This window comes from Lytechinus pictus, chromosome 3 (assembly GCF_037042905.1).
Source record: "Lytechinus pictus isolate F3 Inbred chromosome 3, Lp3.0, whole genome shotgun sequence".
NCBI lineage: Eukaryota > Metazoa > Echinodermata > Echinoidea > Temnopleuroida > Toxopneustidae > Lytechinus > Lytechinus pictus.
The window spans coordinates 29,250,869-29,276,738 of record NC_087247.1 but is presented as its reverse complement, the minus strand read 5'-3'; the positions used below and the strand labels follow the sequence as shown (position 1 = coordinate 29,276,738).

General features: G+C 34.5%; 1 protein-coding gene and 1 long non-coding RNA gene across 2 annotated transcripts in view; both read right to left on the bottom strand.

Annotated features, from left to right (window-relative positions):
• Nucleotides 1-1,402: 1,402 nt before the first annotated feature.
• On the bottom strand, nucleotides 1,403-9,359 carry LOC135153565 (uncharacterized). Its single transcript, XR_010293020.1, has 2 exons — nucleotides 9,043-9,359; nucleotides 1,403-5,465 (listed from the first exon to the last, which is right to left on the bottom strand). It is a non-coding gene; the product is annotated as an uncharacterized LOC135153565 (long non-coding RNA).
• An 849-nt stretch (nucleotides 9,360-10,208) lies between these two features.
• Nucleotides 10,209-25,870, bottom strand: part of LOC129257488 (uncharacterized) — a 51,424-nt gene continuing 35,762 nt past the window's right edge. The window contains exons 21-32 of the mRNA XM_064095945.1: nucleotides 25,356-25,578; nucleotides 21,604-21,717; nucleotides 21,006-21,127; nucleotides 20,299-20,445; nucleotides 19,443-19,631; nucleotides 18,469-18,846; nucleotides 17,862-18,014; nucleotides 17,180-17,304; nucleotides 16,311-16,594; nucleotides 15,993-16,059; nucleotides 14,765-14,964; nucleotides 10,209-14,391 (exon numbers count right to left, since the gene is read on the bottom strand). Coding sequence (XP_063952015.1) covers nucleotides 14,021-14,391; nucleotides 14,765-14,964; nucleotides 15,993-16,059; nucleotides 16,311-16,594; nucleotides 17,180-17,304; nucleotides 17,862-18,014; nucleotides 18,469-18,846; nucleotides 19,443-19,631; nucleotides 20,299-20,445; nucleotides 21,006-21,127; nucleotides 21,604-21,717; nucleotides 25,356-25,578 — 2,373 coding nt within the window. The 3' untranslated portion in view covers nucleotides 10,209-14,020. The remainder of the gene's footprint in view (nucleotides 14,392-14,764; nucleotides 14,965-15,992; nucleotides 16,060-16,310; nucleotides 16,595-17,179; nucleotides 17,305-17,861; nucleotides 18,015-18,468; nucleotides 18,847-19,442; nucleotides 19,632-20,298; nucleotides 20,446-21,005; nucleotides 21,128-21,603; nucleotides 21,718-25,355; nucleotides 25,579-25,870) is intronic.

Below are 25,870 nucleotides of genomic sequence, written 5' to 3'. Positions count from 1 at the left end.
CCTTTTTTTTTGCAAGCCAAAATTGACATTATTCCTGAAACCCAGCTCTCAAGTTAATCATTGCTAAGAGTATCCTGGTTTTTGCCAGATTTACGGCCCCGACAACTTTCCATTTCAGGGTTTGTATTGTAAAGAACTTGTGGGGCTTTAAAAATTCCACGCTTTTTTTCAGACCAAGTGAATAAAACCGACTGACATCTCTGTACAAAAACAATGCACAAGAGGCAATCCCAAATTTAGAATGGTGGGGTTTTCTCATTGTATAATTTCTATCCCCCCCAATTTGATATGGTAAAGATAAATTTTTCATGAATTCCTAATTGAAGTTATTTGGCACTGAATGACAAATCATTTTTTTTTCACAAAAAGTGTGGTATTAATAGAGACAAATTTATTTTAATCATCAGTCTTCTCGATTTAGATTGCCTTTTTGCACTATTTTAGCCAAATATTTAACCACACAAGGTAGTGGTAATTTTGCAGGTGAATGACCAAGATTAGTGTAATGCAAAAAAGTGGTATATTTAGCCTTTAGTGTAATTTCAAGAATGTCATATTTTGGCTTGCAGCAGGTCATTCTGCTCCCGTCCCCTTTTTACTTTCTAAAATGTTGCAAAGTGGATTGAAATTGATGGCAAACTATTCTGTGATTTTAATAAGAAATATTTTTAATTGGAATTTTTAATGTCCACCCAAATGAAAGGAGCTTGGTCAACCCCAAAGTTTTTTTCATTATCCAAAGAAAAATTATGAAGAGTGAAATGTTTAATCAATAGTGAATACCTCAAGAGCAGTGCACTTTACAACATTCCAGGTGGTAAAAATGGGGGATCTTTCATTTAGTTTTATTTACAAACGAACTTCACAAAATGAATGTAATTTTCGTTTAAAGCCGATTGTGATTTTCTGACGTGTTTAATATTTTGTCACACGTGATCAATATTCTTGAATAGTTATCAACGTTGCATTAAGAGATGCAAAGCAGGAATAGGATATTTCTTTTACAATTAAGGAATAGACATTACTTCAAACTGACAATGCTGAAGGTTATTCATTAACGGTAAATAAAGTGAAGTTTTCATGTTTCTTTAAACATAGGTTTTGGATTTGAGGAATTAGTTGGATTTTTTTTTTGCTGAGATGACTGGTGAATCAGATTTATTAATTTTGACATGCATTTTATGAAGTTCATTCTGTTTTCCAAGTAGAGCGAGAGTGGGATAAGGGATAGAAGAGAGGGAAGAACAGAAAGAAAGAAAAGAAAAGAAGAAGGAGGAGGAGAAGGAGAAGAAGAAGAAGAAGAAGAAGGAGGAGAAGAAGAAAGAGAGAGAGGAGGATGGATGAAAGATGAACAACATTTCTATGAAACTCGTACTGAATAAAGACAAGTAGTCAAATGGAGTTGTAATGGCCACCGCACACCTTACGACTGGTCGTTATGACCTGACTTTGTTGAAAATAAAAGTGAATAAATTATTTTCATATGTTATTCAAATTAACTGTGATAATATCAAAATCCGAATTTTTGGATTACTGCAATCCTTTATTTGGAGAAAAGGCCAAACTGGCTTCAAATCGCTGCCGATCGTCCGCTTTGCTATGACGTCATCACGATTAGATATTCCAAAATCGGGTCGCAGACCTATCGAAAGGTGTGCGGTAGCCAATGAAAACGATAATTTAATCAACAACTGTACAGGCAAAATAACAAATTCTATTAAAATGACATTTACAGAAGAACTTGAGTTCAGATTTACCAAGTGGAAAGCGTACTTCAGATGATCTACCATACCTTATTAATAGGGTTAGGGAGATACCAGAAATAATAGACCAGTTCGGAGTTACCTCATGGGCAATTTTTGTCAAATAACCTTTCATTTCTTCATTATGATAGGCAAATTATGTAAGCATGCCTTACATAGCATATAAAACCTAACAAACACTGTATGAAGGTATTTGTTGCAATTCTACTTTGAATGCATTAGCATGTTGCTATAACAATGTACTTGGCCAACTGTGAAATACCACTCGCTAGTGGACGCATTGATGTTTTTTTCTGGATCTAATGGAAAAACACAATTCAAAAGAATAGATGAATAATCAATACATCAAAGTTGGCGCTTATCTCATTGAATGTTAAACCACCATGTCACTTCAGGACAAATGACCTCCTTCTGATCATGCGCAGAATGGAACTCCGAACTGGCTTATTGAAAGCATACAATTATAGCTTTATTTTTCACTTTTCCACTTATACGCACAATATTACTTCGTAAATCTTATTTTCGGTGCCCTTAAAGTTTACCAAAATTACCAAACAATGGTGCAAAAAATGTAGGCAAAGTGGACTTTAAAAAGATTTCAGTAATACATCGCTACCCAGTCCCGAGGGAAGAAATATATAGATATAAAAAAAAGCAAGGCCTATCGAAATTTATCCTAATCACAGAGTTCATTTTCTGTTTGAATTTTCATCGCAGAGAGGGAAGCTATGGGCCTATTAATGTTCTATGCTTCTGCATATTACTTCTGAATCAACTAAGTAAAAATGTATGGTAAATGAAGATGATCACCTTCCAAAAGATAAACACACCAAAACAATACGAAATGTAAATTACTGGTCCAAAAAGAGCAACCATATTAGCGGAGGGCTATATCAAAAGATTCAATCCAAGTCATATACATTTGTTGTTTCCCCCCACTTATTTAGTTATCTATTTATCTCTTTATTCGCACTGTACATGTTTGTTTACCTATGAATACGCCTAATAAAATCAAACTATGAAAGAAACTCAATAAAACCTAGGTTTAACTTAAGATTAATAAAGATTCTATATACTTAAGATTAGGATCTTAGGTAGAATTTTAGATTACACTTCTATGAAATACTTGGTTTAATAATACTCCTTCCATATTCATGGCAAAGATAACAATTATCAAATTAAAGATCATAATATATTCGTATATTCCAATTCTTCTCATAGGATTGCTGTAGGATTGAAATATTTTTCACATGGTGAGTGGGTTAACAACAGTGGCGCTCCATAAAAGTGTATTCTAAGTTAAATAGGGTTAACTATACCATGGCTATAAGAATACCACTCATTTAAGATCATTTACAAGTCACAGCCAATACCTTCAGGCTTGTATTTATGATGTACATTTCATTTACAGGCCTGAAGGCAGGAATATGAAATGATATGTTATTTCAATATCGACTTGATTAATAATTTGGTGGCTAGACACAAACTACTAAAAATCAACGTAAAAGTTAGATGCGATCCTGTTGCTGACTTGGTCATCCAAAATTATTAAAGAAATGAAAAACGAGTATATATATTCCAATTAGTACAAGTGTACAAGGAATGGAGATACATGTAGGTGGCGTACATGTATTTTTGTCCTATATATGCCACAAGGGGAAGCGTTATCCATATAATTTTCCTTATAGGATTAAGATTTCCTATTTTCACTTCGAAAAAAAAATGCCTTCTTTCACGCACTTGATACATGTAAGTGACGGTCAAGCCATGTACCCCTTTCTCACATAAACAAGGAAAGTAGCGACCAAGCGTGGTCAAAACCAATTTAAACCAAGTTTCTTGCAATTTTTACCCGAGAGAGTGAAGCGAATGAACAAAAAAAATTAAAAAATAAATGTGGAAGGTTAAACCCCAAGTTGCATTTCTGTTGCATTTCCATTTGAATTATAACAGATTCTGATTTTTTTTCTCTCTCTTTTTATTTTCTACTCTGCATTTTCTGCTACTCCCTCCTGAATTGCCACCCTAGGGAACATTTGTATCAAACTACTGTATGTTTTTAAGCACGAATGTTGCAGACACTGAACCCTATAAATCATGGCTACATGTATAAGAAAGCAGATTTAGAACAAAGACAGGCGTAGAATTATGCTTTTTACATAGGAAACCTGCGAGAAAGCAAAGTGACCGAGCTTTACCAAACACTGCCCTTTGAAGTCTCTAAACACGTAATTTTGAAGAATTCATCGTCAATATTACTATTCCTAAGGGGATCACCATGGACAACGTCGTGTTTCCCCTGAAATCCAAAATAAGCCTTTAACAATCTTCATGATTTAAGTTTGGCATAATTTAACAGACCGAATACCACCTTCTCCTTTAGACTATAAAGATTTTGCGTTACAACATGGGAATATCACCAAGGGCGCTAAATACTAAAACAGAACTCAGTGAGTTTCCACATACAGGTGATTCATAAGATACATATCCAACATTCCAGATTTTTTCTGACTATCGCCATAAAAAATAAAACATGGAGAAAAGTAACGTTGCCGCATGCATGGTAGGTAAACGATATTGATCGACCTGTTTCGTTCTCTTCCATTCATATTTTACGTCCACGAAACATTCCTGTCATCGTGACGTTCAAAGGACAAGTCCACCCCAACAAAAGTGGATTTGAATGAAAAAATGAAAAATCCAACAAGCATAACACTAAAAATTTCATAAAAGTCGGATATAAAAATAAGGAGCTTAATTATTACATTATTACAATTATTTACAAGTTTCGCTAAATTTCCGCAGAACAGTTATATGCACATCCTGGTCGGTATGCAAATGAGGGGAGTGATGACATCACCCAACCACTATTTCTTATGTATTTTATTGTAGGAAATGTTTTAATTTCCCCCTCATTGTCCTGTAAAACAAAGTTTATTCCTCCCTGAACATGTGAACCATGGTTTATTACCATCATTTTATGGTTCAGTCAGGTTGGACCTTATTTTCAAATCTATTAAAATTGCAATTTTGTATAATTCAAACAATAACAAAAAAGAAATAGTGAGGAAAGACATCATTAACTCTCTCATTTGCATGTCACTGAGTTGTGAATAGAACTGTTTTGTGAAAAATGAGCAAAGCTTTTAATGTCAAAACTTGCTTATTTTATATCCGATTTTGATGAGATTTTCAGCGTTATGCTTGTTTGATCAACATTTTTCTGGGATGGGCCGTGGACTTGACCTTTAAAGTCCCTGGGTTTGGGCCGGCGAAAGACCGGCGGCAGACCGACTGGATCCCTTGGCTTAATTGATCACCCCTCTCCATGATGAGACTGCGTCGGGTGTAGTTTCTAACCAAGGTGTCAGCGGGGTACATTCGTCGATCACAGTCCTGTTCACCATCCACATCCTAATCCTTTTCTTGGTGAAACTAGGTCCTCTCAAGTAGGATATCAATTTGGCCATACAACGATGACGCCACACCTCATCTCACCATAAGATAACGGCATGTGGATGCCTTCCAAGCAATGTTCTCCTAATTGCTATCCACCAGACCCGTCACCCCATCCTGATGAAAAGCTGCTCCATTCCTAGCTAACCAGGCTGCATGGTTAATTGGTGATGTCCTATTCCACTTCCAACTATCAGGGTTCAGGATTCAAAAGGCAGAAATCGGGATTGGTCAGGAATTCTTGCACTGATAGAAATGTAAAGAAAAAGGAAAATATGTGAAACATTGTCGATCATCATGATAATTTTCGCCTTTTGGCATGCCAAGGCACTTTGCTCTAAAAAAAAAAGTGATTGGACATCAGAAAGCTACAGACAAAGATTACATCCTGCATGGACGTTTCAGCCTAATCCATACTTTGAAATAGGTTTATATAATACAGAGCGTCCTAAATCAGTAATCAAAACCGAAAATTGTCGATGATTTTATCCACAATAGACAAAATTTAATGACCGGCCATTACCAAATCAAGTTTTAATTCATGCATCAGTGAGAGTGCACAATTTGAAAAGGGTAGCCATAATTCGCTTGGCGGGCGGTATCTAAATTTTCAAAAAGAATAGCACATGTCTCGAAAGTTCAATATCTACTCTTTTATATGATACCTCAACCGAAGAAAATAATAATGGAATAACATAGTTCGGTTTCTTTGAAATAATGCTTGTAGTTACATGATTTCGAAAAGACTTGTGGGAACTAAGTGGGGAAGTAGCTATAAAAGCCTTTTGAATTTTTATAAAGTGGTCATCAGGCCATTGTTGGATTATGCAGCAGAAGCATATGATTCAGCTCATGATCATGTGAAGAACTTCTTGTTGACTATTCAATACCAGGCTTTAAAATTGTGCACAAGGGCGTTGCCGGGTACCTCCCTGGTATCCTTACAGGTAGATACTGGTGAATTACCACTCGATCTGAGAAGATATATGCTTAGCAAGGTTTACAAAGCAAAAATAAGACAAAACGCCAAACACCCACTCCAATCTTCATTGAAAAACTGTTTGCAATTTGAATATGAAAAAAATAAGAAAGCACGAAAACCTTTTGGTTTAAGAGATTTGGAAGATGAGATATACTACACAACTGAATCCCTTCAGTCTTATACACCCATGCCTCCTTGTCATCTCTCTCCACCAGAAGTGTCATTGAAGCTGCATGAGCTTGTGTCCAAAAGTGATAACGTTTTTTATCAATACAACACAACTGTGGAGTATATTAATACAAAGTGGAAAGAAAATCTCCATATTTACACTGATGGTTCTAGAGACCCGGCACACGGCAACGCCTCTGCTTGTTTTTACGTGCCTGCTATGCGGGTAATCGAATGTAAAAGAATGCAAAATTTTACATCATCGTATAGATCGGAATTGGTCGCCATTGTCTTGGCACTACAGTGGTTGGAAAATTTGAATGTATATAATAAAGTGGTAATTTTTACTGACTCTCTGAGTGCTATTGAAGCGGTGAAGGAAAACAACGATGATAATTTCGTTAGAGAAATCATAATTACCGCTACTTGTCTAAAATACAAAGGTACATTGATTTGCTTAGAGTGGATTCCATCTCACTGTGGGGTTAATGGAAACGAAACGGCTGACTTCTATGCAAAGGCAGCCCTAAAACAAGAAATAGAGATTAATAATGGTTTGAATATCCAAGAAACAAAAAGATTGTAAGAGTCCTTGCAAGAAATGAATGGCAGAAGAGATGGGACAAGTCAATTTCAGAATTAAGAAAATACCAGAAAGTTGTCTCCGAAAAAACACCCTTTGATTATCTATGCACAGACAAAAGTGGTGAAAAATGATTCACAGATTACGTTTGGGAGGTTTGGGTTTAAACGACTTCCTTTTTAAGACGGGAAGACACACAACTGGAAAGTGTGATTTCTGTAATGAAAGAGAAACGATATACCACTTCTTATATGTTTGCCCTAGATTTATTATTCAACGAGCACTATTACTTGCTGTATTAAATGTTAACAATATTTCTGATGCGGAACGTAAAGTGGATAATCTCGCAGTAAAGACACAAAGTGCACTTATCAGATATTTCAAAAGGACTCATAGATTTCAAATTGGTTGCCAGGATGGCAACCATTTCAACAGGGTGTAATCAAGACTAAATAGCAAATTATTATAATTCGTGATGATACTTTTTGATCAAGGTGTATAATTGGCATAATTTTTGGGGTAATTTGTTTTTGATGTAATCGATGATGTTTTCATTTAATTAGTCTATGTGTGCACCTTTCTTGTCACTTTCACTTTATCATATGGCCCTTGAATGTCAGTATTTACTCTACTATAAATAGTGGTTTTTTTTAATGTTCATATTGATCTGATTTGACATAAATTTCACTTGCGGAAATTCAATTGAAGTTCTACGAGGTATCGGATAGAGCGCCCCCTGCTCACGTTTGAGAGACATAGGGAATACAATTTTTTTGTACTCCTGAGACGCCCTCGAAATGCACCTCGAGCGGGCTTGTCAGAATAACGTGCTGTACAGGGCAGGAGAAATGGTCTTGCACGATTTCCTAGGAACTTTTCTTTCCTCTCTTTTCCTTTATTTTTCTAACTGATATAGATTCAACAAAGAAATTATTCTGTTTTTGGAAAAAAAAAGGAAAGCATTTTTACAAGGCAACAATAGTCAAAACTGACTAGTTTGCCTATTCAAAATAACAACAACAACAACTTCACGCATTTAGTAAATATTAGAAATCTGCATAGATTATATTCTATTATTTTCAGCCCATTCCATTCTTGAGAAGGGTACTGACAATATTTTTTTCTCTTTATTTCGTGGACATGCTTAAAGGTCAAGTCCACCTCAGGAAGATGTTGATTTGAATCAATAGAGAAAAATCAGACAAGCATAATGCTGAAAATTTCATCAAAATCGGATGTAAAATAAGAAAGTTATGACATTTTAAAGTTTCGCTTAATTTTCACATGATAGTTATATGTACAATTTAGTCACATGCAAATGAGAGAATCGATGATGTCCCTCACTCACTATTTCTTTTGTTTTTTATTGTTTGAATTATACAATATTTCAATTTTTACAGATTTGACAATAAAGACCAACTTGACTGAAACATAAAATGTTAAACAATGGTAATTCACATGTTCAGGGCGAAATAAAAGTTTGTTTGACAGGACAATGAGGAGAAAATTAGAATATTTCATATTTCATATAATAAAATACAAAAGGAATAGTGAGTGAGTGATGTCATCAGTTCCCTCATTTGCATACCGACCAGGATGTGAATATAACTATTTTGTTAAATTAAGCGAAACTTGAAAATGTCATAACTTTCTTATTTTACATCCGATTTTGATGAAATTTTCAGCATTGTGCGTGTCTGATTTTTCTCTATTGATTCTAATCAATATTTTTCTGAGGTGGACTTGACCTTTAATGATTTGGCGTTACTCATCATATTCCTTGGCCAAAAACTAAATTGATTTTTTTTTAATTAAAGAGAGAGAGAGTGTGCTTTATTTTGAAGGTCTATCAATAGTGGCCTAACAAGACTGCTCAAAATGAATCACCACGATCATAATGGGAAAACAATGGATCTTGAATAAAATGAATTTCCCTCATCTTTCCCTCAAATTTTTTTCCACTTTTTTTTTAATTTCAAAATAGGCCTACATGTATACACACGAATTCATCCATTTTCTCAATAATTTGGCATTTTCAGAAGCAATTAATATCTATAAGACATTAAAACTTAGATTACCAGTTCACTTACCATGCGCACGATACTGCCAACGTGATGTGAATTCCCGTACACCTTTATTTAAAATTTACAGCGTCGTTTTAAAGTGTTACCTCCATAGACTGTGTTGTATTCTTCTTGGATCCTCTTTCCTCTTTGGCAACCGTGCATGCAAACTTGGTTTTCTTCGTAGTCTAGTCAGTCTAAAACACGCCTCTGAATCGCAATAAACAGTCATTTTACAGCTATATTCTTAATTTCACCTACCCCACGAGCTCTTAATTTGAACTTCCCGCCATGTTGCTTGACGTACGCGTTGCGCGGGTGTCTGGCCTGACTGGTTGCATAATAGGCCTTTGCACGTTGGGGGAAAGGAGCCATGTTGATACGTTATAACAATAGAATCGATGACCGGTTGAATGATCTAACTTAAAAGCCCGGATAGTTTTTTTTTTGCTCATTACGCCTCTGCCCTGGCAGTTTTTTTTTGGTTTTAATATGAAGTCAACAAGGGATCATATTGCCCCCCCCCCCGGAAAATATCCCGGAGCCGCCCTTGAAAGTATGAGGAAAGGAGAATATTATATTAGTTGATTATAATTATATAGGGATGCAATTTGAAAAAAAAATCGATTCGGAGCAATGTCATCGGTAGTACAGTAAATTCCACAAATTCATTGATTATGCAGTGAAATAATGTTTTGTTAAAAACATTTCACCATAAATATGTTCGTGTGGGAAGGTGCGAATGTATTCTTTGTCAAAGCAATTTCATTATCAAGAAAAAGCTTAATTCTCTCTAAATTGGCAATTTCACTACATAACAATGTTAGTTCTTCATTTTCATTCCTACCACAAAATGCGGACGTGTACAGTAACAACCCCCCCTCCACCGGACCAATCCAAAATGGGTTTATCATGTTTATGTGTATTTTCACATATTGTTGGAGAAAGTTGCTATACAGAGTCAGTGTAGAAGTGATGTTATGCTATATTTTGGCGTCAAATGTGTGATCCCGTCAAAATAATTTTCGCATCTATAAACGTTATAGGTCGATTTTTTTTCCACTATGTATGTGCATTTTTTTATTTTCTTAGAAGATATTTTATCGAATGCAACTGGGCATTCTAGACGAGTATTCTGCTAGTAACTATGCAATACTTAAAATAAGAGACAGGTATTACACATATAATTTGTTACATATTTCTATTTATTTTCAATAAATTAATTTTCTATTGCCTATTTATGATACAGAGTATCACTCCAATGGATTAAAACTTGTCATTGGAAATTACAAAACAATTACATACAGATACAATTATAATTTATTTGTATTTGAATTTGACAAACTGATTTAACATATTGATAGGGTGTATTAATAAAACAAAGTTGTAAAAAAAGCAGAGAACTCAATTTTAGTATTAAAGTTGAAAATCCATGGATATCTCAATTAAAAAGCACAAACAAACCACAATACTTAAAATTTTACTAAATCGGATTAATACTCTATAAAAAAAGATTGTGAAATTGCGAAATTTTATTTCATTTCACAAATTAAATAACCCTCATATTCACTTCGTGGGGGTATGCCAATGGAAAAGCTAATGATGTTACTTACTATTTCTTTCTTACTTAAATAAATGTTATCAATAATTATTTTAAATTTGTTTTACTTTGATTTATCAAGTATCACTTGAATAAATCATGATAAGTTCTTTTAACGGCAATGTCACTATGTTAAAAATCAAACCATATTTTATGTTATACTAAAATATTCGATTCTAATAGGATGAATTTTCGATTCACATTTGATATTAGGTTAAAATATTTCCAAGCTTTCAACACGATTGTCTATATGAATGACATTTTGCTATTAAAAGTTAAAGATCAACAATATCTATTTCTGTATACATTATGCTGTAAAGAAAAAACTTGAACACTACTTTTTACTTTGTGTACATTAAGTAGAAATATCTGGAGTAAAGTAGACAAGCGAATAACTTATCGTATGTTTACTCTTAAGTTTACTCTGCATAATATAAGAAAACAAAGAAAAGCGAAATAGTGATTTGAATTGAATTCGTTCTGTAGTAAAAGAGCAATATCATTCTCGATACTGAACAAGATTTTGCCTGATATTTACGAAAATACAGAAGGTAATACAGACGTACTATTCAGATGAATGTTACATTTATGAGATCATAAAGGAGAAAAGAAAATACTTTACATTTAAATGGAGCATGTTCAAACATATATAAATATTTGAACGGTGTTATTTACTTGAAACTTTAGTGTTGATATTTGTTTTGAATGAAGTTGACTAAAGGGTAAATTTATTGAAATATTGTTGAAATATGTTTGCATAATAAAAGAGTGAGCTTATAACTTGATTTTAACAATTTTGCACATCACCATTGTTAAATACATAGTAACTCTTTTTGTATTTAATGAAACTTTAAAAGGCTGTAACATTTTTTTACTTTACCACACAGTTTTGGTGACATTTTCAGTTTTATGTTTGTCTGGTTTTCTCTACAATTCAATATGTTTCAATTAACCTCACCCAAGGTATGAGCACCTCTCTTGAATACTGACATCAGCGTAAACTGATAAATGAGCTAAAAATAATACGTGGCTCCGGGATGAAAATAATTATCTTAATAGATCAAAATTCATTGAGCAAACAACTGAAATTTTCATCAAAATTTGATAACAAATAGCGAAGTTTTTGCAATTTTAAGTTTAGCAATATTTTGTGACAAAGTGATATGCACGCCGTCATGATTATGTAATAGGTTGGCTGATGATGTCACATCCCTAATTTCCCGTTTCCTTAATTTATTACATGAAATCATAATTATTTCATAATATTATTTTCATACATGTGTTTATGGTAATGTCTCCCTTTTAACAAAAAATAGGTTGCCGCAGTGATTACCTTATACAGTCAGTCAATAGTCAAATCATTTTTTTTTAATCTTGGAGGACAAAATTTGAATAATAAATATAACTTCATATAAAACGTTACGAAAGAATAAGATGGGATATGCCATCATCAGCTTGCTCATTGAATATTCATGAGACATGCATAGAACCGTTTCACCGATATATTGCAAAACTTTACAATGTCATAACTTTGTTATTCCTTGTCCGATTTTATTTTGAATGTCTTGTTTGTTGGATTTAGTCTGTTTATCTGTTAAAATCATACTATTTTCAGCCTGCAGTACCTCTCTAATAAATACTTTGATTTCAATCATTAAACACTTAATTTAAATACTAATACTACGAGGAAGAGTACCAGCTACATCCTCAAATAATAAAGGTCATGTGATTAACATTCTCAAAAATATACATTATTGAAAATATATTCATTTTAAATAATGACAACACTCATCCTAATAAATTTACTAAATTTAGAAATAATTTTTTATTCAAAACTATTTCATAGAGATAAATCTTTAAAAATAATGTTTTTATGATACAGATTTGAGATGTTATTATAAGATATATTTGATATATCAATAAAAAATGATTGTACACCGAACTCGGGCTATATAATGCTGAGAAATTGAATCATTTTAATTGTTTCATTGAGAAATTCATCAGTTGAAAACAAAACTTAATTTTAAAGTAACCTAATAAGATTCTAGTGAACTAGAATATTCAAAGCTACGTTTTTATTTCCTATCTACGTATGTTTATTTCAAATCTGTGTAGTTCTAGGAAATCAACACAGACTGTGTTGATTTCCTAGAACTTGATACCAACAAGATAGCAACAAGATACCTATGTTAATATTCTTATGAATGTAGATTAATGGAGAATCCACTCTATACAACATTGCTTATCTGCCTCGCAAGCTAAAAATCGCCAGGAACAGATTTCGATCATGAATACTAAAAAAATACTGTAAAACGTTCTGCCAAAACAATGCTCCGTTCCAGATCTTAATCAAAGCGAAAATATCACATGATTGAGTTGGGCAGTAAAGACACGGTTTTCTTTTTTTCTCTCAGGTATACAGACTTGGTTCTAAACACAATGTGCTTTCATCTCGAACCTATTCTGTTTCGTGTTATCGCGTTTTTCCCCTTCCTTAGCCTTTAGTATGTAGTAGGAGATCATCATAGAGGAAGAACAATTAGGCACTACTGTAACTGATGTTGACACTTGGATGATTTCATATCCTTTTTAGACCTTTTAGTGTTGGTGTTGGACCGATTTTTACATCAACACAACAACAACACGCAACTGGTGGTGGGAAAATTCTAGTTGTTGAGCTATCAAATAAATGTTTGTAACTCTAATCAGGTTTGTGCTTTCAACACAAAAACCAACATCAGCATTGAACTTAAAATTACCCTTTCATAGTGTTGGCATTTTCACCTAATCTTTTAGGAATTTTTATTATACCAATAGGTAAATTATTAAATCCTCAAAACAATTATAATTTCATACAGCTGGAAGGAAAAATGATTCACAAAAAAATGTGATAAGTTTATGAAAAATAATAAAACATTTTAACCTACTCACTGCCCTTGTGTGGTTTCGAAAGAGCTCAGGTAAATAACATACGTCTTATTTTTTCAAACAAACATATTGCGTAAGGAAAGAAATTAAATTATTTTTAAGAGAGAGAGAGAGAGCAAAAGAACATATCTTTTGGTTAAAATTTATTTTTTTAATGATTGACTTTTGTTAAGTAGATATGCCTATTTCGATGCATTTTGTTGAAATAATTCTCCCACGCAATATGCACAATAATCACTTCACTTTTTTATAATAGCCTTAGATTATTATGGTAAATACATTTTAGCATGAATATTGAGCTTTGTAAGATATACCATCCATTTGGATGATCAAATAATCAAATGATAACAAACATTCATTTCTTGATTGTCAGATTTGTTGGTAATCGCGTGTAATGCATTATATGTAATTTCGTCATCCAAAAGCACATTCTTAAAATACTGCGCATTTATCGCTCGACTGCGTATTATATCGAGGTTAGATCCTATCATTGTACATCCGACTGCCTAGATTTTCCGTCGTCGACGTCGGTACCGAGTTCGGATTGAACTTGGAGACCGTATTCACACCTTTCTTGGAGGGTTGGTTGTTTGGTTTCCACGTCGTGGTCGTCCGCGTGTTCACAGTCGACGAGAACCGCGACGTCGAAGAATCGAGCGAGACCCGCAGGGACTCGGGCAGACAGCAGCTGAATTGTGCTCGCCACTGACGTCGAACCTGAGGTTGACGTACGCAGTAGAGCATGAAAATGAAATAACCCTGTAGGGAGTTGAGCACGGTGAAGATTCCCTGGACGACCACGCTGGTTGCTTGGATCAACGACAGATAGCCCACCGACCATGTTAGTCCTGTGCAACAGAATAAAAAACGAGGAAATTGCGTATGATTGTTCTTGCCCCATATAACAGTATAATGAAACATTGAATACTCCATGCCAACCGGTTCAAAGTTAAAGCGAATTATAACATCTGTGTACATGGTTGTCCCACGTGCGGAAGACATTTAAAAAGTCAGCTAAAAAGAAAAAATACAGGTCCTGGGGGACAAAATGAAGCACAGACTTCTCAACAATAGAGGAAGATAAATACGAAAAGAAGTACTTTCATAACAGATTTATGAGGTAATGCACCGGGTAGGAAAAAAAAAGATATTCATACGCTCAAAAAAATCTGTTTCACGAGAATGATGATTGAGACGGATTCTAAAATGCCCGTCACCTACCCATGAGGAGGAGGATGCTTATGGCGTTTTGGAATCGTCGTATTCGTTGACGTCGCTCTGCCTTCTCGTTCTGTTGTTTACCTCTGACTGTCTTGGTGAGTCGTTTCATTACCAGCGCGAAGACGACGACGTTGAAGAGGAGAATGAGACCGATTGGTATCAAAAGACCACCAACCTGGGGCCAGAGACTAACAAAACAACTGCGAAAAGAAGATGCACAGATGAAAGTTTGATGTAATCTGTTAGCTATGTACAGCAAATGTAGATAGGCTTATATTGCAGCAAGCACAAGCATTGTGATAATTACCATAAAATTATTCTGATTTCCTTAAAAATTCTATATATAATTGATATCACCGCATTTACCCACTATCGGCATTAACATCAATACCATCATTACTACCAGTGCACCACCGTTAAAGGTAAATTCCAGTTCTGGTAACGATCTTAAAATGACTTTTTACAGAATCTAATATAATGACCACCCAAGTGTCTGTTTGTATGAATAAAAAATATGTGCCAAAGGATTCTGGAAGAAATTGTGTAATTGCTGAGAAATAAGCAAAATAAGCAAAATAAGCGCGGATTCGGTCACTTCCGTCGGGTCTTTATTCCAGCAATAATAATACAATGTCCCACGTGTGCCTATCTGTGTTGGCGATCTTCAGTGCGATCGTATTTCAGCTTAGATTTTATGATTTCACAAAGTTCAGTTTATGTAACTGTACCAGATCTAGATCCACGATGATATAGTCATACTTAACCTTGGTTTTACAGACTTTCTCACGAAATTAGTGTTTTACTGCAACTACTGTAATTTAGCTTTAAGTAAATTACCTTCAACCATGCACCATCGTCACCACAACCGCCACCACCACCACTACTACCACCATCAACAAGACCACCATCACCGACATAACCATCATTACTCAAGCCACCAACACCAACTCCATCATCACTACCACTGGCCACTACCATCTTTTTCATCTTCATCATAACTGTTATTCTCATTGTCATTATAATCATCATCATCGTCATCATCGTCGTCATCATCATCATCATCATCAAAATCATCATCATCATCGTCGTCATCATCATCATCATTATCATCAACATCATCATCATCATCATCATCAACATCATCATCATCATCATTATCATCATCATCATCATTATCATCGTCGTCGTCGTCATCATAATCATCATCATCTATTTTATGAAGACTTACAAGTCTGTCTGTGCGTATGTATCCCTTGTGACCCCTGCTGTAATAAACACCACCACGGCAGGTAGACCTGAAAAAAAAAAAAACAGTATTATGAGCATCAATGTCACAATGCTGGTTAATTGGTTCATGTCAATCAGGAATTTGGTGGAAAAAAAATCACGTGCAAAGTAATCTACCTCCAATGGGCTAACTTTGAAAGAGGCAAGTTGGTCTTTTCACACAAGGTAAAGTTCATTTATGTATCATCACATTGCTAATGGCCCCCAAAAATTCAAAATTTCGAAAAATTAAGGGGGGGGGTTAGATCCTTCTACTTACCCCACGCACAAAACGATGCCTTGAGGATGAAATTTGAAACGTAACTATCCACGACCCGCACGAACATAAGGTACATGTTGAATCCCTCGACGCACATCCAGGCAAGCGAAGAGAGTGTGAAGAAATGTAATAACCCTGCCACTATGCTACAAGGAATGACACTGACTTCGACCACGCCTCGTTCGGCGTCGAGAGCGATCATGGTCAAGAACGTGACATACAGACCGAGCAAGGAGAAACAGAGACACAGCAGGATCTGGTTGGGATTCTTCATGCGGAATTTTCTAAGATAATAATATGGAACATGATGGAAAAAAACAGAACGTCAAGATCCATTTGCATCTATAGAAAATCAGCAATATTATTAATGAATATCAATTATTACGAATATAAATTATAATATATGATCTGAAACTCTAAATATGAAGAATTGTATAAAACAGGGCATGCTTTTCATGCGGTGGGCTCATCAGAGAAGACGGATGAATAATACGTGATGAACAACACCAATAACAAAAAATACTCTTGGTTGAAACTTTAGAAGAGTGCGATGAAATAAAAGATATCAGCATGTTTTGCCTTTCTGATCTTTCGATGTTTTCCTAGAAATTACAAAGGGTATGACGTTGAATAAAGAAAGGAATGAAAGGCATTAATGAAATGGGGATTTAGAACCTAATTAAAATAATTGGCTGAAATGTATCAAAACACCAGTCATTTAATATAACTACTGTAATACCAGGCAAAATTTTGCTTATGACTTGTACTAATGTCTACTTCTATTGACCGGTAATGTGCCGCGTGTGTATAATTCCAACTAATGCCCTCGATGATGTATATTATTTTATATGAGAATCAAATCAACTGACCTATTACTCAGGTACGTTATCATGGTGATGACGAGTCCAAAAACAGACATAGAGCAGCCAACATAGCTGAGAATCTCCAATATGAAATCCTCTCTGTCAGACAATGTAGACCCACCGTAAATATCCTAACAGATTGAAAGAAACATAAAATGAGATAGGCAGAAATAGAAAGAGTATGGAAAGAGTGTAAGAAGAAGAGCGGAAATTGGGATAGAATTGAAAATAGGGAATTATTAAGAAATATTGTCGGGCACATGAAGATGAGATATTGTGATTCCAAAATAAATAATTTATGCAATAGTCATTATCCATAATCTATCATGCTTTTTATCAGAATTTTATGCATCAATAAGATTCTGAACAAGAATATAAACAAAGAATACAGAATGTAAAACAAAAATAAAAGAAATAAAAACGAAACAAACCGACAATCACCAAATAGATAAACAATAAATTAGGCAAAAACATAACAACCTTTATATTACATGTTACTTTCAATAACAAAACACATCTTCCATGTAGAGCTCATACATCCTAACACAAATAGATTTTAGAAAAGGTATGAATGAATTATTAGGCATAATACTCTGTTCCTGTATTAAGATCATTGGGCTAGCTACTATATACATTTTGAATGACATGTATATTCTACCAGTTTAAAGATAATTATCACCATACTTACCATAAGGACGGCAAAGTTAGTAAGATGGTCGCATTGGCATACTGGTCTAGAATCAGTGCTTGTATTGCTCAGACGGCAGCCTTCTGTTGACCAATCACCAGTCCCGTTATTCGCTTCAAAATCCCAGAATACACAGGTTGCATTGGTAGCGTTCTAGTATCATAAAAGAGAAGCATCGGGATTGGTCAAAATACAGCGTATTCATTGATCTCTCTTCAACTTATGGCACAAAATATCAAGAACATTTTTCTAGAATTTTTTGACAAGCTATACTTGTTTATACTGGGTATAAGGATATAAATATTTGAATTATGTTGTTTAGAGACACGCTTATCTCTCAGCTGAGTAAAGTTAATGTAATATCCATTTTCAAACTACAAATTCTATGGACTTTCCTGACAAGTGATGTATTTATGTCTTTACATTGATTGAATTACGCTCCTACATGTAACAATTATTAAATAGCAATATGGAAAACACTTGTAATGTTATTTTCAAAAATTCTTTGATTCATTTATTTACTTCATTAAAAAAATGATATCACATTAAGAAAATGTATACAATTGGCGGAAGTAAACTAAACTAAAAAACAAACAAACTCCCTTACCGGGTTGAGCGGTTTGAACGAGACAACAACCGGTTCAGTTAAACCGTTAATGACTGATCCGCCAACAGTTGCTGAGATAACCGGTGAGTTCGCAGTCCTATATGGACCCGTACTATTCTCATTCACGGCCAGACTCGGCGATTGGAACAACGCGGGATCAGCGAATGTGGTAAACGAACACCTTACATTGTCACCGGCAGAGATGACGTCGCCTATTTCGGATGGGAGATCGATGAGCGCATCGGGCTCGTCATCGACATCGGTTTCTTCTCCGACGAGAAGTTTGAAGTCGTCTGCGGCTATTTTGTCAGATCCCCCGCTGACAGTAAGGGAGGCGGATAGGCCAGATCGAAGTATTTCGGGAGACAGTTCAACCACCTTTTGAGATCAAATATGAAAATTAATAAACTATGAAATACAAGAAAAAAAAATTTCTTGTAAAACATAAATCAACATCTTATTATTAAAATACTTGAAGATTTTTTTTACGGAAAGGGAGAGGTAAAATTTATACAGGGCAGGGGAGCATTTCATCAACACTTGTCGTCTGACATGTTGTTAGATCGGACAACTTACCTAGAATATGATTGGCTGAGAAGCACTCATACTATGGTTACTGTCGGATATAACAGGACCTGGGGAGCGTTTCATGAAAGGACTTTTCGGACGTTTTATCCGACAAGTCCTATTTTATCCGACAGTTACTATAGTAACAGTGCTTCTCAACCAATCAGAATCCAGGAAAGTTGTCAGATCTGACAACTTGTCGGACGAAAATATTGATGAAACGCCCCCCTGATGGCATAAAATATCCGGCAGATCCTTTCATGAAACGCTCCCCATAAATCAAGCATTTAGAAACTACAAATTTTCTCTCGTGAATTGAAAAGATGTTTTTTTTTTTACTTGCATCTATGAATTTCTTTACAATACATTTTTCATTCATAAATGGGTACAATATTGGTGACGATTACCTCAACAGCTAAATTTTCTTCGACTCTCCTGTATGTACCATTTGAAGCGGAGATATCTACAATGAAGAGCTGTTCCTCTAGGGAGGCTACAGCACGACTGGTCGCTCCGCTCTCAGTCTGGGCACCGGCAAGCTCGTCTGGTGAAGCGCTCAAAATATTCTGCACTGTTTCTATCACAAAACCACATACCTGTTGAAATATAGGACGGTGGAAAGAAACGATAAGAAATGAAAGTGAGCAAATTTATTGGAAAAGAAACGCATCTTTAATTTGATGTAATAATTGAATTACATACAACATTTGACATATATCACCAATCAATGATATGAAAAAAAAAAGGTACATTATGATCATATAAAACAAAGAGTTGGAAAAAGTATACTGGGGATATTGAAAGTTTGAATGACTATATTCATCAGCATTTCAGAAATATCTCTCGTAATTGGCAAATAAAGTCTGATCTGCGATTCCCAAAAAGTGGTATAGTGTCAAGCAATTCTCAAGATGGGCATTTGTCATTGAAAAATGAACTTATTCAGTTATGCAACGGGATCATATAAGACCACAGATTAGAAGAAAGAATGTACTTTCTTTCGTCTTGACATTCCTCCTATTGTTTCACATTCCTTGGCGCCGTTTAAATGAATATTCCCATGGAGCTGTACCACAGCAAACGATCTGCAGCAAATTACCCTAGACAGAACCCATTTATTTTCAAAACGAATACAAATATCAGGGATCTCTGGAAAAACAGTTTATATGCACTGAAGAGACCACACAGTCTAGAGAAAACCAAAATAAATGAATAAAAAGATGAATAACTAAATAAACACTATGCATGTTTGGGAACACGTACCGCCGGTTCTGGTGATCTTGCTTCAGCAATGTCTTCAAGCAACCTTGATACAGAAGCGACTCCATCGGACGTCAATGACTCGCTACTTGACGTCAACTCAGAGGTAGATTCGGCGATGTCGGCAACGTTATCGATCGTTACTGGAGTCTTAAATTAAAATCACAATAGTAAATTAAACCACATCGTGAATAGCTCATGTTTCTTCCACAATGTTAATAACGGTTTGAAAGTCAAGGATATTGTTGAGTTCTCAACGTCATCTGCCATTTTTACGCTGCTATTCGCAGGCGGGGTGACGATCGAGGCGACTTTTTCCAATAGGCTGTTGTACAAAATTAAAAAATCGAGCATTTCCTCCTATTACATGTCTGATACAGTCATTTTAATTTTCAATACATTACTCAGCATTAGAATAATGTATATAGTAGCTTATATTGTCCGATTTTGTCACCACTGGAAAGCAACTAACGAATTAAATCTTTAATTATCTACATGCACTGAAAATAGAAAACGGGTGAACGTGTAAATGTGCTTCAAGCAATTTAGTGGAAAGAAATCATGACAAATTGCAATATTCGTCATAAAAAAAAATCTTAATTCTATGTGTTTGCATTACTAAAGCGTTTATGTATAGTGAAATGTCAAATGAAAAGTACAACTACATACTACCGCCGAAATAATAGAAAAGGCATTTATGAGAAATCTACCTCTTCTAGCAGAATAAGTTGTTCGTCGGCTGTCAGGTTTCTTCCACAGTTATCCGCAGGATCCCAGTAGCTCGGTGACAATCCATCTCCTACACAAAGAGCCCTACCAATCGGCTGGCCATCTAGACATATAATAAAACCAAACATGATGACATGAATAAAACTAACAAGAAAAGACCGTCCAATCACTGTTTCTTTTCTTTGTTATTTGAAAGTGTAGTTTGGCCATATCAAACTCACGGCAAAACAAACAGGGGATATATCTAAACACATTTTTTTTTAAAGAAAGCCTCCTTGATGATCTACTATCAGTCTGTAGTAGTGTAAGAACAAGCTTAAAGTTTTGGGTGGGTAATTATGCTTCTATTAATCTGGAATCTATCGGGTTTTAATTCATGGCTATCATCTTTACAATTTGAGAAAGGGATGAAAAGGAAGTGTGCTTAATGAAAAAAAATATTTTTGTTATATTAATCGCTAAATGCAGACATTGATGGAAGCAGGTAATTTAAAAGAATCTGCTACTATACTGGATTCGAGAGATTTACTGAGTTTGTATAAAAAGAAAGGAAATGAGGAATGAGAGTCTTGTACATACGATTTAATTTATATGAAGGACACAATCCAGTGGAGAGAGCTTCGGAGTCGACGGGACCCGTTATAAAGTTGACAGCACCATATGGAGACATCCAGGTGAGAAAAGGACACGTTACTAGAAACATAAATAAAAGAACAATTTTCATTCACCATCTCGGGACAATAAGGATGTATATGTATATCTATTTCGATAAAAAATTCATAATCGCATTCTAATGGTTGCAGACCATTAATCAAACCACTAATATCAAACAGTTTATTCATTATTTGTTGAATATTATTGAAATAATTTTGTCACTCTATAAGTTGTGACTGTTCATAAAATCATTTCGTGAATCTGTTGGTTATTGTCTTTTCATGAAATCATTTGGCACCGTATTGGCTGTTAACTATTTATGAAATCATATTAAACAGTTTATGCATTATTGGTTGAATATCAATGAAAAAAATTTGTCACTCTATTTGTTGACTGATCGTAAAATCATTTCGTCATTCTATTGGTTGTCTTTGAAATCATTTCGTCACCCTATTTTTTGTCTTTGAAATCATTTCGTCACCCTATTGGTTGTCTTTGAAATCATTTCGTCACCCTATTGGTTGTCTTTAAAATTATTTCGTCACCCTATTGTTTGTCTTTGAAATCATTTCTTCACCCTACTGGTTGTCTTTGAAATAATTTCGTCACCCTATTGGCTATCTTTGAAATTATTTTGCCACCCTATTGGTTGTCTTTTCATGAAATAATTTCGTCACCCAATTGTGCGCTTTTCATGAAATAATTTCGTTACTCCATTGACTGCCTTTGAAATAATTCTGTCACCCCATTGGTTGTATTTTAAATCATTTCGTCACCCTATTGGTCGTCTTTAAACCCATTTGGTCACCCTATTGGTTGTTTTTTGAAATCATTTAGTCACCCTATTGGCTGCCTTTGAAATCATTCTGTCACCTTATTGGTTGTTTTTTTAATAATTTCGTCACCCCATTGATAGTCTTTGAAATAACTTCGTCACCCTATTGCTTGTCTTTGAAATCTCTTTTGTCACCCTATTTGTCTTGTGTAAATCCATTTGGTCACCCTATTGATTGTTTTTGAAATTGTTTGCCACCTTATTGGTTGTCCTTTTATGAAATTACTTCGTCATCCTATTGGTTGTCTTTCCATGAAATCATTTCGTCACCCTCTAGGTTGTCTTTTCATGAAATAATTTCTTCACCCAATTATTCGCTTTTATTGAAATCATTTCGTCACCCTATTGGTCGTCTTTGGAATCATTTCGTCACCCTATTAGTTGTGATTTCATGAAATCATTTCGCCACCATATTGGCTGTTTTTCATGAAATCATCTCGTTACCCTATTGGTCGTCTTTGAAATCATTTATCATCATATTTGTTGTCTTTGAAATCATTTTATCATATTTGTTGTCTTTGAAATCATTTTATCATCATATTTGTTGTCTTTGAAATCATTTTATCATCATATTTGTTGTCTTTGAAATCATTTTATCATCATATTTGTTGTCTTTGAAATCATTTCCTTACCCTATTTGTTATATTTAAAATCATTTTGGCACCCTATTGGTTGTCTTTTCATAAAATCGTTTCGTTACCTTATTGGTTGTACTTTCATGAAATCATTTCGTCACCCTATTGGTTGTCCTTTTATGAAATTACTTCGTCATTCTATTGGTTGTCTTTTGATGAAATAATTTCGTCACCATATAGGTTGTTATTTCATGAAATTATTTCGCCACCCTGTTAGCTGTCTTTTCATGAAATCATTTCGTCACCCTATTAGTTATATTTAAAATCATTTTGGCACCCTATCGGTTGTCTTTTCATTAAATCGTTTCGTTACCCTATTGGTTGTACTTTCATGAAATCATTTCGTCACCCTATTGGTTGTCCTTTTATGAAATTACTTCGTCATCCTATTGGTTGTCTTTTCATGAAATAATTTGGTCACCCAATTATGCGCTTTTCATGTAATCATATCGTCACCCTATTGGTTGTCTTTAAAATGATTTCGTCACCCTATTGTTTGTCTTTAAGATAATTTTGTCATGATATTGATTGTCTTTAAAATAATTTTGTCACGCTATTAGTTGTCTTTGAAATCATTTTGTCAACCTATTGGTTGTCTTTTCATGAAATAATTTCGTCACCCTATAGGTTGCCTTTTCATGAAATAATTTTGTCACCCAATTATTCGCTTTTCATTATATAATTTCGTCACCTTATTGGTTGCCTTTGAAATCATTCTGTCAACCTATTGGTGATCTTTGAAATAATTTCGTCATGCTATTGGTTATCTTTGAAATCATTTTGTCATTCTATTGTTTATCTTTGAAATAATTTTGTCACACAATTAGTTGTCTTTGAAATCATTTTGTCACCCTATTGGTTGTCTTTTCATAAAATCATTTCGTCAACCTATTAGCTGTCTTTTCATGAAATTATTTCGTCACCCTATTAGTTATATCTGAAATCATTTTGTCATCATGTTTGTTGTTGTCTTTTCATGAAATTATTTTGTTACTTAATTGATTGACTTTAAAATCATTTCGTCAACCTATTGGTTGTCTTTTCATATAACCGTTTCGTCGCCCTATTGGTTGTCATTTCAAGAAATCATTTCGCCACCCTATGAGTTGTCTTTTCATGAAATAATATTGTCACCCAATTGTGCACTTTTCATAAGATCATTTCGTCACCCTATTGGTTGTCTTTGAAATCATTTAGTCACCCTATTGGTTGTCTTTAAATTCATATCGTCACCCTATTGTTTGTCTTTAAAATAATTTTGTCGTGATATTGTTTATCTTTGAAATAATTTCGTCACACAATTAGTTGTCTTTGAAATCATTTTTTCACCCTGTTGGTCGTCTTTGAAATCATTTGTCACCCTATAGGTTGTCTTAGAAATAATTGAGTCACCCTATTGGCTATCTTTGAAATTATTTTGTCACCCAATTATTCGCTTTTCATGAAATCATTTCGTCACCATTTTGGTTGTCTTTGATATCATATCGTCACCCTATTGGTTGTCGTTGCAATTATTTCTTCACCCTATTTGTTGTATTTGAAATCATTTCGTCACCCGATCAGTTGTCATTTCATGAAATCATTTCGCCACCATATTGGCAGTATTTTCATGAAATAATTTCGTCACCTTATTGGTTGTCATTTCATGAGGTAATTTCGCCACCCTATTGGCTGTCTTTTCATGAAATCATTTCGTCACCCTATTGGTTGTCTTTTCATAAAGTCATTTCGTCAACCTATTGGTTGTCATTTCATGAAATCATTTCGTCACCCTATTGGTTGTCTTTTCATAAAGTCATTTCGCCAACCTATTGGTTGTCATTTCATGAAATCATTTCGTCACCCTATTGGTTGTCTTTTCATAAAGTCATTTCGTCAACCTATTGGTTGTCATTTCATGAAATAATTTCGCCACCCTGTTAGCTGTCTTTTCATGAAATCATTTCGTCACTCTATTAGTTATATTTAAAATCATTTTGGCACCCTATTGGTTGTTTTCTATTCATGAAATTATTTCATGAATCTCTTATTTGTTGATGGTTCTGTTGGTCTTTAACAAATTGTTCCCTTAGTGCCGCATCAATGTCATTTATTTTCATACAATAAATTAACATTTCTTATTATTCTTTTCTGTGCATCAACCATTTTCACACGGTAAGGTCTTGTTTTGGTGGATTTTAAGTAGTACCAACTGTGACATCACCAACCTGTACTCATTACGGACACTGAGCTTGGATCCATAAACCCATCTGAACTCTCGGCTTGTGATAGCAATGCTGTCTCCACCAGTGACAGCTGCCCGACCTCATCGGCTGTTCCGTTTGTCACAAAGATGACTATCTCGGCGATGACACTACCGGAAGTTAATGCATTAACCTTTGCCTCTGGTGGTGAAGAAAATCCGGCAGTGTTCTGAAGACCTATATTCACCTAGATAGAAAAAAAGTATCATCTATTAACACACATTATAGATTTATTTATTACTTTAGATTTTCTCTCTCTAATGTACGATGTATACGTTTTACCCCATATTTATTCATTCCTATAGTGGCCTATATTCTTATGATGCAATTTATATTGCCAATTGTAAATCAATTTCTTTTTCAAAATGAATGGTTTATTCTGCTTTCATTTTCTGTTATTTACATCCGTCAATATTTGCAATGAATTGTCACTTGATTGGAAAGTTCCAGATTCAACTACATTGGTGGATTTTAACATA